The sequence below is a fragment of the Corylus avellana genome, chromosome 8 (assembly GCF_965113065.1).
Source record: "Corylus avellana chromosome 8, dhCorAvel1.hap1.2, whole genome shotgun sequence".
In the NCBI taxonomy this organism is placed as follows: domain Eukaryota; kingdom Viridiplantae; phylum Streptophyta; class Magnoliopsida; order Fagales; family Betulaceae; genus Corylus; species Corylus avellana.
In genome coordinates this window covers 11323558-11338186 of record NC_142497.1, presented here as the reverse complement: position 1 = coordinate 11338186, position 14629 = coordinate 11323558, and the positions used below count along the sequence as shown (strand labels likewise).

General features: G+C 37.8%; 2 protein-coding genes across 2 annotated transcripts; one reads left to right on the top strand and one right to left on the bottom strand.

Annotated features, from left to right (window-relative positions):
- The first annotated feature begins 4100 nt into the window (after nucleotides 1-4100).
- Nucleotides 4101-8188, top strand: LOC148584120 (uncharacterized). Its single transcript, XM_088518746.1, has 4 exons — nucleotides 4101-5515; nucleotides 5806-6967; nucleotides 7440-7880; nucleotides 7940-8188. The coding sequence occupies exons 1-4, from the start codon at nucleotides 4101-4103 to the stop codon at nucleotides 8186-8188; spliced, it is 3267 nt and encodes a 1088-aa protein (XP_088374872.1).
- Nucleotides 8189-10044: 1856 nt separating this feature from the next.
- On the bottom strand, nucleotides 10045-11555 carry LOC132162934 (uncharacterized). The gene is made up of 2 exons (XM_059573144.2): nucleotides 10891-11555; nucleotides 10045-10048 (listed from the first exon to the last, which is right to left on the bottom strand). Exons 1-2 carry the CDS (start codon nucleotides 11553-11555, stop codon nucleotides 10045-10047), a joined length of 669 nt encoding a protein of 222 aa, XP_059429127.2.
- Between the last annotated feature and the right edge of the window lie 3074 nt (nucleotides 11556-14629).

The following is a 14629-nucleotide window of genomic DNA, read 5'->3' as shown; positions in this document are numbered from 1 at the left end:
ATAAAAATGATTTACATAGCCGTTACAAAAATAATGTTAAGATCTTCTATACATGGAAATTATCTATGTAGAAGGAATGTTAACGTTGCTGGTTGGGAATTTGCCTTTCTCGATTGTTTTATGACCGTTGCACAGATTTATTTCCTCAACAGAATCAACGGCTTGGATTAAATCAAGTTACATCCGACGGCTATAATTATAAGATGAAAAGTTTCAAATTTCAAATAATCATAATAATATAGTATGAGTAATTTCATGTGAGCTCGCTATCTAATAAATGATCTTGACCATTTATTTTGATCCTTATCTTCTCATTCAATAAAGGACGTTGGATTAGCTCAATCAAGGGAAGCTTACAACAATTCGGATGCACCATATAACTCCTACGCAATTAAATGGTTTACAATTGTCATCCATTGCATGCATCCAACGGCTTAGATTTATCACAAAATTTTGGACGGCTAAGACAGCTTGCGTGCAAACTGAGACTGCTGCAGTCTCGTAGACCATGCATGTGTAGGGAAGTACGAGAGTGAATTTATCCTCCGCATGCATGAGTTGGTGAATCCAGTTCCATGCGTTATCCAATAAATGATCTTGACCGTTAATTTTGATCTTTATTTTCAGATTAAATTCAGAACAACGGATTAATGAGCTCAAGGTGTTATGTGGAACACCATATAACTCTCACATTAGGAATGGATTACAGCTGCATTCCATTTATCAAATCCAATGGTTATTATTAAATCAATTAAAATCGGACGGCTATGATTCTAAGATGAAATATTTCAAATTTCAAATAATCAGAATAATCTAGTATGGGTGATTTTAGATGAGCTCGCTTCTTAATTATCCAATAAATGATCAAAATAGTTACAATTAAATACAAATTCGTATCAATTAAATCACAGCCGTTTAATTAACTAAAGTACGCAACAAACCATGCATGCAATAGTACCTATAAAAACTCTAAAACAAAATTTTAAGTAAATACTAAATAGGTTTAAAAATATCACAAAAAAATAAATAGGTTTAAAAATGGTTGTATTATTTAGCATTATTTAGTAGTGTATAATGTCTAATTGTTTTAGTGTTTTAAGTCTCTGAATCCTAATTAATATATCATTAAGACAAAAACAAGTAAGTAACATATATAGACTATAGTTCATAAACATAGCTACATTACATATTAAATTTGAAATTTGTAATTAATATATCATACACCAATACATTAAACCTATTATTAATAACATAGTCTCATATAAATATAATGCTAGTTATACCCTTAATTAGTTAATTGTATACACATTAAATCTATGATTATTATTGATTAATAATATAGTCCATAAACATAGTTACATTCACGACTCACATTTTCACATACTATTAGTATTATCAAATAATGCCATTATGTCACACACACTAATCACTATTATCATATTATATGTAGAATTATTTACAATTTTAATTAATATGTTATACTTAACACCATTAATATATAACATACTAACTTACTAAATACTAAGTGACTAACTAGTAATGTAATAGTAGTAATTAATAGTTAATATTAATAACTTATCATGTTAGATTATTTAGTTATCAACTTATCCCTAGGTTATTAACTAAGTAACTAGACTAACTAGTAGTCTATAATGTCTAATTGTTTTAGTGTTTTAAGTCTCCTAGTCCTAATTAATATATCTCTAAGACATAAACAAGTAAGTAAGTAACATATATAGACTATAGTTCATAAACATAGTTGTCATTAATTACATATTAAATTTGAAATTTGTAATTAATATATCATACATCAATACATCATATATGTAATAATTTATAATCAATTTTGTATATAGTGTTACATGTTAGTAACTTTGTAATAATTTCAAATCATATTGATTCATATATGATATATCATATGATTCATATATCATATATGTAATAATTAATATGTTAAACTGTTACAATTAAATTATAATAATGTCACACACTATTAACTAGCAACAAGTAACATAATTAGTATATAACTAGTTCCTCAGGAAAAAAAAAAAGAAGAAGAAGAAAGTATATAACTAATTAGTAGTTACATATTAACTACCTTTGCAGTTACTTATAACTTATAAGTTATATCATACATTCTCATTCTTATGTTTTGTAATTTAGTATATATATATTTGAAATATAATTTAGCATATATTAAGTGTTAAGTAAAAAGGTTTGGGCGAGGAAGAATGATCACTTGTACTTTACATTGCACCTAAAATCCTTGGTAGATGTTTATGGTACCTCAATGGTGGCTATTTTATATTGAAAAGTACATGGGAGGTTCCATAATGTTTGAAATTATAGTTACTTAATACTAACAGAGCATCGACTTTGAGGAGCCTCGTCTAGAATTTTTTCTCTCTAGTCTCAAAACCCTAGAGGAGAAGCAAAACTAATCTTCACGTTCTTCGAACGGTGGAGGCTAGCTGTTTTTTACTGTATTTTGTAACTTAGTGGATCCGAGAAGTTTTGTTATGGAGATAGCGGAAGAGATCACAAGGCTTTGGGAGAATCTTTCACTTAATGAGGGAGAGATTGGAGAGGTGGAGATTCAGCCACATACGATGGAGGTTTTGGTGTCACGGGGAAAGTGCTGCTTGGTAGGTAAACTAATAGCCGATCATTTTGTTGGAAAAGATACTATCAAACGTAAGCTAATCAAGGGTTGGCGCCCTGCAGGTCATCTGTCATTCAAAGTGGTGGGTGATAATCTGTTCTTGATGGAATTTGAGCATGAATAGGACAAAATAAGGGTGCTGGAAGGATGACCAAGGATATTTGAAGGGAACATTTTCTCTGTGGTGGACTTCGACGGTTTGTCATCCCTGACAGAGATAGATTTTGAACAAGCGGAGTTTTGGGTAAGAATGTTCAATCTCCCACTTGCTTGCATGGGAAAGGAGGTTGGTCTCCAAATTGGTTCCACTATGGGGACGGTGGAGGAGGTAGACACTGATGAGGATGGTGTAGGGTGGGGAAAGTATTTGCGAGTCAGAATTAAAATTGACCTGACGAAACCTCTTGCCAGAGGAAGAGTTATCAATCTGTTAGGGAAAAAAAGATTGATTACTTTCCAGTATGAAAGATTGCCAAGGTACTGTTTTGACTACGGAAAAATCAGTCATGGACAGACGGGTTGCTCTAATATTAGTTGGCGTCGAAAATAGGAGTCGGTGGTTGAGTATGGGCCATGGTTGAGGGTGCCCTCTCCTAGAAGGCGTGGAGACCAAGATTCTTCAAGATTTGCTAGGAGGTACGGGGCGGAGAAAGAAGGAGCGGCTGCGAACATGGAGGAGGAGCGGAGTAGTAAATCTATGGGGGCCGGTTCTTCAGGTGGGGGCGGCGGGATTCCATCTCCGGTTGTGCTGGAGGACAACCCACGACAGGAGGCCCCGATGTTCCCGGTGGTTGGCGGAGGAGTTACCGTTATGGATACAACGAGCAGTAATGGAGATGGTGTAGATCATGGAGATCATTATGAGCAGCTAGCTGTTTTCGGTAAAAAAAAAAAAAATAGCTATATTGATGGAGAATAATAATATGGACGTTACTGAAAGGCAAAGGAAGGAAAGTGAATTAATGCGGTCAGCCCAGATTTTAAAGCAAAAGGGGAAAGGAGCTGAAAGAAATGCAGGCGTCATAAATTATGGAGAAGATAAATATAGTTAGAAATATAGGGAAACAATACAGGAAGTAATGGAGGATACTACGCACCATAAGGAGAAGATAGGTGGCGAGACAGATGGCACATCTACTGGAGGAGTTTTTAATGAGGAGCTGCCAACAGGATTAAATGGCCAGTTCCACGTGGTGCAGAAGTGGAAAAGAAGGGCGAGGGCTGGACAATTGAGGCTGGACCTCGACTTATCAATAACTATAGGCAAGAGAAAAGGAGAAGGAGATAATGAGGAGAACAATGTGGATCCTAAGCAGAAGACAGTGAAGCAGGGTAAAAAACAACTGGAAAAAACACTTAAACTAAGAGATGAGGAGGACGCACTCAATGACAGATCGGGAATGGAGGGGACTGGGTCATAGCCCCGCCGACCGGTATGATGATATTATGTTGGAACTGTAGAGGGCTTGGGAGCCCTCAAACAGTTCGTGAACTTTGCCGTAAGGTGAAGGAGAAGTGTCCCGTAATGGTTTTCCTCATGGAGACCAAGTTGCGCAATAAAAAGATGACTATTATAAAACAAAAATTGGGCTTCAAGAATATGTTAGCAGTGGATAGTATCGGAAGAAGTGGAGGCTTAGCGTTCCTTTGGAGGGATGAAATGGGGATTGAAATTCAGAATTACAGCCAGCGACACATCAACGCTACAGTTAAACCCCCAAATATGGTGCAATGGACCTTTACGGGTTTCTATGGTCATCCAGAAACACACAAGCGCATTGAGGCATGGGGGCTTTTGAGGTTTCTAAAATCTATGGTGCCGGGACCATGGTTATGTGCGGGGGAATGCAATGAAATTCTAATAGATTCTGAAAAAGTAAGGGGTAGGCGACGACCACGGTATCTTATGGAGAATTTTCAAAATACTCTAGACTTTTGTGGCTTTTATGAGCTTCTATGTAAAGGACCGTTGTTTACTTGGAATAATGGGCGTGAAGGGGATGATTATACAATGGAAAGGTTGGATAGGGTTGTTGCTAATCATGCATGGCATAACATGTATCCTAACGTGGAGTCATCCATGGAGGTGTCCATTTGTTTGGACCATCTTCCACTCTTTATAAATCCAATCGGCAGCAGTAAAATAAGAAGGCAAGGGAGACTTTTCCGTTTTGAGGCTGAGTGGGGGGAGAATAGAGAATGTAAAAAAGCCATTAAAAAAATTTGGAGAGTGAAGAAGACTGTGCAGGGAACGTGGAAATCAGTGGAGGCCAAATTACAAGAGAGTAAATGCAGCTTGTTGAGGTGGCAGCAGGTAAACGGCAGGAAAAATGTGAGAAGGATCCAACAGGTAGCTGAAAATCTGCTCCTGGAGCAAAATAAAAATGAAGATGTGAATGCTTCTCTCATTCAAAAATTGAAATCAGACCTGTACAAGTTGCAAGAAGAGGAAGATCTTCATTGGCGTCAACGGGCCAAAGTTGATTGGATGAGGTATGGGGACCAAAACACAAAATTTTTTCATGCTTGTGCAAATGAGAAAAAAAAGGCACAACTGATCACACGTATTTCAGATGAGAGAGGGGCAGTGTGGGAATCTCATGATCAAATTGGGGAAGCTTTTGTCAGATATTTTACTAATATATTTACTGCTGAAGTTCCAAGGCATATGTCACAAGTGATAGAGGCGGTGGAGAAACGGGTGACCCCAGCTATGAACGAGACTCTACTTAAGGAATTCACGGTGGAGGAAGTGAATTCGGCTTCAAATCAAATGTCACCACTTAAAGCACCGGGGCCTAATGGTTTTTCAGCAGGCTTTTTCCAAAAGAATTGGGCTAATGTGGGGTGGAGGTTAGTAATGCTGTAATTCATATTTTGAATAATGGGTGCTTGAATAAAGAGCTTAATTTGACTTATATTGCTCTAATTCCAAAAATGGCTAATCTCTCTTGTGTTACGGAATTCCAACCAATTAGTCTATGCAATGTGTTTTATAAGCTTGTCTCTAAAACTTTTGCCAATAGACTGAAAGTGGTGCTACCAGAAATAATATCCCCAAACTAAAGTGCCTTTATCCCGGGACGTTTAATTACAGATAACATTTTAGCTGCATATGAGACTCTCCATACTATGCATTCAAGGATGTGGGGAAAGGTGGGTTATATGGCGGCTAAACTCGACATGTGTAAAGCCAATGATAGGGTGGAATGGGATTTCTTAGAAGCTTTAATGTGCCAGATGGGTTTTGATAATCGCGGGACTCAAATGATTATGATGTGTGTTAAATCTGCAAATTACGAAGTCCTTGTTAATGGAACACCTACGGGTCGAATTTTCCCTTCTAGGGGAATTCGACAAGGGGACCCCATATCACCGTATCTGTTTTTGTTATGTGCAGAAGCTCTTAGTGCTCTCCTAACCCGAGCGGAAAGAAGCGGTGAATTACCTGGGGTTCCTACCTCCAAAAAAGGACCCCGGTTAAATAATCTTTTCTTTGCCGACGACAGTCTTTTGTTTTGCAAGGCTACTCCACTTCATTGGCGGAAAATGTCAAAAATTTTACATGATTATGAGTTGGCTTCGGGACAACGGCTTAACCAAGCAAAGACGTCTTTTTTTTTTTTTAGTCGCAATACCCCAACTGTGACCCAGCAGGAACTATTGAGGATGGCAGGAATACCATCTACGCAGCGGTACGACAAATATTTGGGGTTACCAGCACTAGTGGGGAAGTCTCGGAATCAAGCTTTTAAAAGTATTAAGGATAGCGTGTGGAGGCGCTTGGGCAATTGGAAGCTAAAATTTTTGTTGCAAGCTGGGAAGGAGATTTTATTGAAAGCGGTGATCCAAGCCATTTCGACATATAGTATGAGCATTTTCCTCTTACCCAAGGGACTGTGTGGTGCAATTAATTCTTTGATGCAAAAATTTTGGTGGGGGCATCAAGAGAATGATTCTAAAATCCATTGGATGAGATGGAGTCAGATGGGTCTGCCAAAAGATCGTGGGGGTATGGGATTCAGAGATTTGGTGAGCTTCAATAAGGCATTACTCGCAAAACAATGTTGGCGACTTCTTCAATCTCCTAACAGTTTAACGGCGAGTATTTTGAAGGCAAAGTTGGGTACCAAGCCATCCTTTGCATGGAGGAGCATCCATGGGGCTAGAGATTTACTTGAGGCTGGGTTATTTTGGAGAATTGGTAATGGCCAAGAAGTGAACGTATGGGGTGATAGCTGGATCCCAAAGCCATGGACCTATCGAATTCATTCTCTTCCACAGTCCACGAATCTGAACTGTAAGGTATGTACACTAATCAATTGGGAAACAATGTGGTGGGATCAACATAAGCTAGCAGATTTATTCACGGTGGAGGAGATAGCAGCGATAAACACTATTCCAATTAGCCGCACAAATCAACAGGACACTCAAATCTGGAGATGCACGAATTTAGGCATTTTCTCGGTGAAAAGTGCATACCATTTGGCGAAAGAGGTGGATGGTAGGAAGGCCCCGGAAAGCTCAAAACAAAAAAAGGATAGCCCAATCTGGAAGATATTGTGGAAATTACCCATCCAAAATATAGCAAAAAAAATTTTTCTGGAGAGCATGCCATAATCTGCTACCTACAAAAGACAATTTACTACAAAGAAAGGTGGTGAAATAACCATTTTGCCGAATCTGTGAGAGGGAACCTGAAACAGCCTTACATGCTCTTTGGGGATGCCCAGCAGCTATGAATGTATGGGGCTGCTGCAAAAGAATTTTCCAAAAGAGTGTTACAACCGGAACTGATTTTATGTCGATGGTAGAATTGATGATGGTCAGATGTGAGAAAGAGGACCTTGCATTGTTTGTTCAACTTGCCCGTCAAATTTGGATGAGGAGAAATAAATGGGTACATGAACGTGTGTTCACCGGCCAAAACATTATGGTCCAGGAAACAACCAAATATGCCGAGGAACTCAAGCAGATTTACGACCAAAAGTCTGCAAAAGACATTGTGAGCAATATTAATCCACCAGCAAAGTGGGTGGTCCCTAATCAAGGTTGGTACAAGGCGAACTGGGACGTAGCTTTTGACAAGTCATGTGGAAAGATAGGAATAGGTGTTGTTATCCGGGAGGAAAGGGGAAGAGTTGTAGCTACGATGAGTAAATCACGGCTAGGCTCTCTTGAGCCAACGACGGGGGAAGCTCTTGCCTTATTTCATGCAGTAAGCCTATGTCAAGACCTTGGCTCCAACATCTAATATTGGAGGGGGACGCAAAACAGGTGGTGGAAGCTCTCAATTCTACAATGAGCAAATGGAGCCGTTTCGGACACTTAGTGGAGGACACAGGTCGTATTTTGCAACTGGTCTCAAGGTGGAGATGTGTTTTTGTTAATCGGGAAGCAAATGAGGCGGCACGCCGGCTGGCGAAGATGGCGACGACAAATGTCAATGATAGAATATGGAGAGATTCCATTCCAGATTATATTAGAGACATTATTTTGATGGAGCAATTAGCTCCATCTTCTTGATAGTTTGTTAGAGTTTTTCTCCACTTTCTGATTTTATCAATGATAATATAGCGAGTTTTTGTTCAAAAAAAAAGTGTTAAGTATTAACTAAGTTATTAAATTATAAAATTATAACTATGATTAATAACATATTCCATATAATGTTAGTTATACCCTTAATTAGTTAATTGTGTACACATTAAATCTATAATTAATAACATAGTCCATATAATGTTAATTATACCCTTAATTAGTTAATTGTATATACATTCAGTCTATAATTAATAACATAATACATATAATGTTAGTTATACCCATAATTAGTTAATTGTAGACATTAAACTTTTTTTTTTTTTTTTTTGAATTGGACATTAAACCTATAATTAATAACATAGTCCATATAAATATAATGCTAGTTATACCCTTAATTAGTTGATTGTATACACATTAAATATATGATTATTATTGATTTATACCATAGTCTATAAACATAGTTACATTCTCGTGCGGTCGGGTCGGGTCGAGCGATACTCGGTAAGCTCACGAGCCCTAAACGAGTCGGGCGAGCTTTAAACAATCTCGACTTAAACGAGTCGAACTCACGAGCTTCCATCAAGTTTAATCGAGTGAGCCGGGTATGTGTCACTAGCTAATCGAGCGAGTTTCAACATTAACGCGCGAGCTAGTACAGTGTCGAGCTCAAGCTCGAATCGAGTTTAGCCGAGCGGGTATCAAGCGAGCTGTCGAGTGTGTCAGCTCATTTACAGCCCCAGAGGTGGCCATGGGCCACCCCATGGGTGCTTAGCCATGGCTCGCGGCCAACCCAAACCACCCGTTGGGTGGCTTACGCCCTGGGGGTGGCCGCAACCCACCCCAGGATAGGGGTGCCACCCTTGGCCACCCTTTCAATTTTTTATTTTATTTTATTTTATTTTATTTTTACATTTAAATTTTAAAATTAAATTAATATTTTAATGAGTTGTTCAACAACTGTTAAAAAAAATTGACGGTAGATATTTATTGGTATTTCGATTGACCCAGAAAGTAATTTATCGAAAAAAAAAAAAAAAAAAAAAAAAACCTTAGGGATTTTTAATTTTGGCGGTTTAACTCACGGACTTATGATATATTTACCCTAGAAGTAAACACACCTTAGAAGTAATCACACCTCTACGAATACACAATAAAAATTATAGAAAAATATTTATTTTCTTTACGTAAAAAAAAGAAATACAAAATTATAAAATAAAATATAAAAAAAAAAATCTAAGACACGGAGAGGAAGAGAGAGAGAGTTGGGTTGCCTTTAGATAATACTATTTGACTAACATTGATATAAAAATGTGGTTTTATATTCAAATTATCAATAATGACATAATAGTACTATTATATTTCAATCTAATTTTATACTATTAGGCCTAAAACACTTTGGTTCCTAAGTAACTATTCTTGGCTTCTTAAAAGACAATTGAGCGTTGGTTGATAGCGTTGGTTGATAAATTCCAAGGCAAATAAAAGGGGGCCGTGATTCTGAGAACGCCGGCGTGCTTAGCACGCCAGGCTATTTTCTTCTTTTTTTTTTAATTTTTTAATATTAAAAAAAAAAAAAAAATTTGCCCGCGTGCACATTCTCTTTTACTTCACCCAATAAAAGGATATATATATATATATAAACATGAGTTCTTTAAAAGGTGACATGAGAAAGGTCATGAACATGGTGGTTGACAAGTCAAAAGCAAGAAAAATATATTTATATATTTATATGAAATATTGATTTCTTAAAGGTATGTAAAAGAAAGCACGAGTTGCAATTTGTTGTACTAATGTAGAGACATATCCCATAAAGTATTCTCAAGATTAGGCATGGTCTAGGTTTTTCATCTACAATATATAGCACAAGTATGAACAACAATTATACTTACATATTTAATTGAAAACATAAAAGAAATCAACAAGGAAAAATAAAATAATTTACCTCAAGTAGAAATGAAAGTCGGAGAAGATGACTGAAAGCTTTGAGAGTTTTGTGTAGTATGTTGCGTTGGGGAAAGGTAGAGAGAAAGAGAAGTGATGCTTGGGTAGTGGGGTACGGCTAATGTGAAAAGTGGCTAGGGTTTTGTCTTGTTCCTATTTATTTGGGTGCTAGGAAGAACAAAGAGAGAGAGAGGTACGATATGTACGTGTGTTTTGAATCGTAAGGAGGCTAGGGTTTTGTCTTATTCTCTCGACTACCCTTCTAGGGTTTGGAGGCTAGTGAGGTGAATATATTTATTTTAAATAATAATAATAATACCAAAATAAGTAGAGGCAATTTCTCTTGTAATATGTAAATTGCTATAAGGTGATTTAATTCATAATCGATTTTCTCTCTTAATGGTTCTTAAAGCAATAACATAATTACTAAAGTATAAAATCATAAAAATATACCATTATAGATACGTAAATTAGATTAATGCTACCCAATTTTGTTTATTGGGATGAGGATGTAATGGAGGCTAGGTTCAACACAAGAGGATTAGAGAAATCAATGCAGTTTACCAAGTTTCCTTAAAAGTAATATCTTTAAAATTTAAACTTGGAGCCTTTAAGATGCATAGGCGGCTAGGGCTTTTTTTTTTTTTTTTTTTGAACTCAAAAAGTGCTCCTTTTCATTAAGTATCAAAAGATACAAAAGATACGGCCCTGCTCTCCAGCAGGACAAGGTCCTTAATACAATCCGGTACCTCGTTGATCCTCCCTTCGACAAAATATGGGCGACTCCATTGCTACCCCTGGGCACGAACTGCATCCTCCATTGTGAGAGAGTCTCCAGCTCACGTTTAATATCTGTCACCATGAGCCCTATTCTACTCCAATCCGTTTCCGCTGAGTTTACTGCATTTATCACTACTTGAGCATCCCCTTCAAATTGAATATCTCTGAAACCAATCTCCTTACACAGGCCTATCGCCACGAGCAAAGCCCTGCCTTCCGCTACCGACGGGTCAAGACGTCCCACCATAGTTTTGCTGATAGCAGCTTTCACCGTCCCCTGTTCATCTCGTACCACTGCCCCAAAACCCATCCTGCCCGAAGAGAGTTGGAAAGAAGCATCCCAATTCACCTTTAGCCATCTAGGACATGGAGCAGTCCAACACCTCGACACTGTGACAGCAAGGAGACTGGGTCTTGGACCTTCCAGCTTAGTAATCTCGGAAAATTCTTCCATAGAATGAAGAGCGCCTTGTAACAAAGCAGTTGGGTGGGTAAACAGGCCTCCATGCACATAGTCATTCCTACGCAACCATATCCTCCTTGCAGTACCCGCAAAAAGGCGTACTTCGTCCTTCCCACACTTGTTAAAAACGGATTCAACAATCTGTCTAAAGCTCATACCCTCAGTAGGCATCTTTTGGATTTTTGCATACGTCCCGCACCAAACATCCGCGGCAGAAGGGCATTGCCATACTAGCCGCAGGCGGCTAGGGCTTTTGGAAGTAGGGTTTTTGTAAAAATTTCCTTAAAATTTTGTTGATATATGAGGATTCGAGCTCATGATAGATTTATGAGATTATTCCATACTAAACCGCTCAGCCAACCTTGTCATTCGAGATAAAAACCTTTAAATCAAAAAATATATATATATATATACCTTAAGATTGTTTTGATCCCAACTAAAATAAGTTCAATCCTACTAATGGGCCTACACAATTCTAAACTCATCTATCAAGGCTAGGCCTGAGAATTACTCTAACCTAAAATCAGGGTCGCTACAATGATTGTCTTGAAGGCTCCTCACACCACCTTGCAATACATTAGGCTTGTCGTGCTTCCCTCATGCTTTTTCCCTTCCATGTGCCATGAAAATACTCGAGAATGGGTCAGTCATTGTTTCCCTTATGAACATGTAATTCTCTACAACCGCATAAAACTCATCACAATTATTGTTATGAAAATTTAACAAAATATTGTTTACACTAAGGAAGTCAACATAACCAACTTCTTCATCATTAAAATTAGGCACTTCACCTGAAAGGTCTTCATCAATCTCATGAGGTTAGGAAACCGTATCAGAATCTGCAATACCATCCACGGGTCCTCCCTCTTCCAATGGGTTATCTTCTTCGGGGTAAAGGCCGTCAAATATGGTAGTAACCTAATCTGCTATGTATTTTCCTTCTTGGTCAGTTGGCAAGGGTCTTTCCTTAGCTTCTTCATCCTACTTGTCAGGATCACATGTTGGTGGGGGATCCCAATCCGCGAATCCTTGTGAAGGCGCTTTAACATCTTCTTGTTGCTCAAACTCTTCATCAATGAATCCATCTTCTTGGAATTCCTCTTCAATCGATTAATCTTCCTCCTCCACATAATACGGATTTGGAAGGTGGGATTGAGGCTTGTGAATAACGGCTAAGGTGTCGCGCTGCGCACCCTAGTCGTCTAGTTGTACCTTCTCCAATTGAGACATCACCTCACCATAGGAAACCATGTTATCCTTACTCTCTTTCGGTTATACCATCTTGAAGGCCCTTTCCATGTTAGTCATCTTTGGCTTTGCAACTAGTGGTTGACCATTCCCTTGTGAAGGTTTTGGCCTTGCATCTTGGTTAGGTAACAACGTCAACTTGACCTTGTCAACCACAAATCTGTACATGTTCCTCTTTTCATCATGGACAACAGCCTTCTCACGTTGCCACGGCTTTCCCAACAATAGGTGACACATATCTGTTGAGTGCCAAATATTACGTATTTGAGCCTCCTTAATTTGCATTTGATAAGCCTTTAGCTTTATTATATTCTGATGTTTGTGTTAATTTAGGTGTTTTAGTGTTTTGCAGGTTGCTAAGGGAAAATTGCGGTCTTAATGTGGAAGATGCAAAGAAGTTGAAGAAAAGCATTTTTGGAGTTGGGATCGAGTGCACCAAACTGGCGCTCGAGTCTAGCAGTCTTACGCTCGAGCGCATCTGCGCGCGCTCGAGCATGGCCATAGTAGCGCACGAGCGCAGTTGCACCACTTAAGAATAAATCATGCACGAGTGTGCTTGAGTGCACCCGTCCCAGGATCTAGCACACTCGCGCCAACATCAAGCCAACAACGCCCAAGCGCTACGCCGCAGGAGACCTAATGCACGGGTGCGATCAAGTGCACCTAGAGTGTGATTGAGCACACTTGTCCGACCAGGAAGCACTGAAACCCTAAATTAGGGTTATAAATACCATATTTTTCGAGGGAAACACACAGAGGTGCACCAAGGGGTACTGTTCTTTGTCATTTTCGTGTTTTCTGGATTTTTGTAGCTTTGAACACCAATTCTTTGGTAAATTCTTTGATTTTAATGAAGTTAATTAGTTTATTTAAGATTCCTTTAGTCATGAGAGGCTAAACCTTCAACTAAGGTTGAAGATGAAACCTCACCGTTGATTTGTTTGCATATTTTATATTTTGTTCGTACAATTCCGACGTTTAGTGTAATGTATGTTCATTTCAATTCAATTATTTGATTAAGTTTTTGTAATTGATTTTTTAGATTAATATTTGTGCCAAAGTTGGATATTTAATGTATTTCATAAGATGGATACATTGCATCTTTCAATTTAAATTGGATATCCATTGTTTTTCGTTAATCAAATGAATATATTGGATGATTTTGATTGAAGTTGGATATGCACTGTGATTTGAATAATGGATGGATTCATGGAATCTTTCAATAGGTTATTTTTATAATTTTTTAAAAAAAACATGCATAGGATTTTATTGAAATTGGGATGTATGAACAAACATAATAATGTGTCCTTTGATTTGGTGAGTGTGAAATCTGAAACCTTAGTATTTATCTTTTGATTAATTTTGTTTTGTTTTGTTTTCAATTTCAAAAATCAAATAAATTTTTTAAACTAAGTTACGATTTAATTAGTTTAGATTAAAATTATTTTCAAAAACACAATTCTTTGTGGGATCGACCTCGTACTTGTAAAACCCTTTATTGCAAACTATTCGTGCACTAGTGAGTAATTAAAATTTGCACAAGAAGTTTTTGGCGCCGTTGCCGGGGAATTCGTTGATTTTTGAATTCAATTTATGTCTGAATTGATTTTATCCTTCTACTAGTTATAATTAGGATTTTAATTCTGCAATTTTTTATTTTGTTTAAGGGTTAAATACCTCATACCCCTTAGGGTTTGCCAACTTTTTTTTTCCCCCTGGGGTTTCATTTTTATCACATGACCCCCCTAGGGTTTTGATAAAGGACCAATTTAGTCCATCCGTTAGTTGACCGTTAAGACTGACACGTGGACCAATCAGATGTTTACACGTGGCACTTATTTAATTTTTTTTTTAAATTAAAAAAAATGTATTTTTAAAAAAGAATAAAAAAAAAAAGAAAAGGAAAAAACAGGGGGTGGCTCTTGGCCATTTGGGGGTGGCTTTGGCCATGGCCACCTCCATCTGGCCGGATGGGGGTGCCCAGGGGGTGGCTCGGC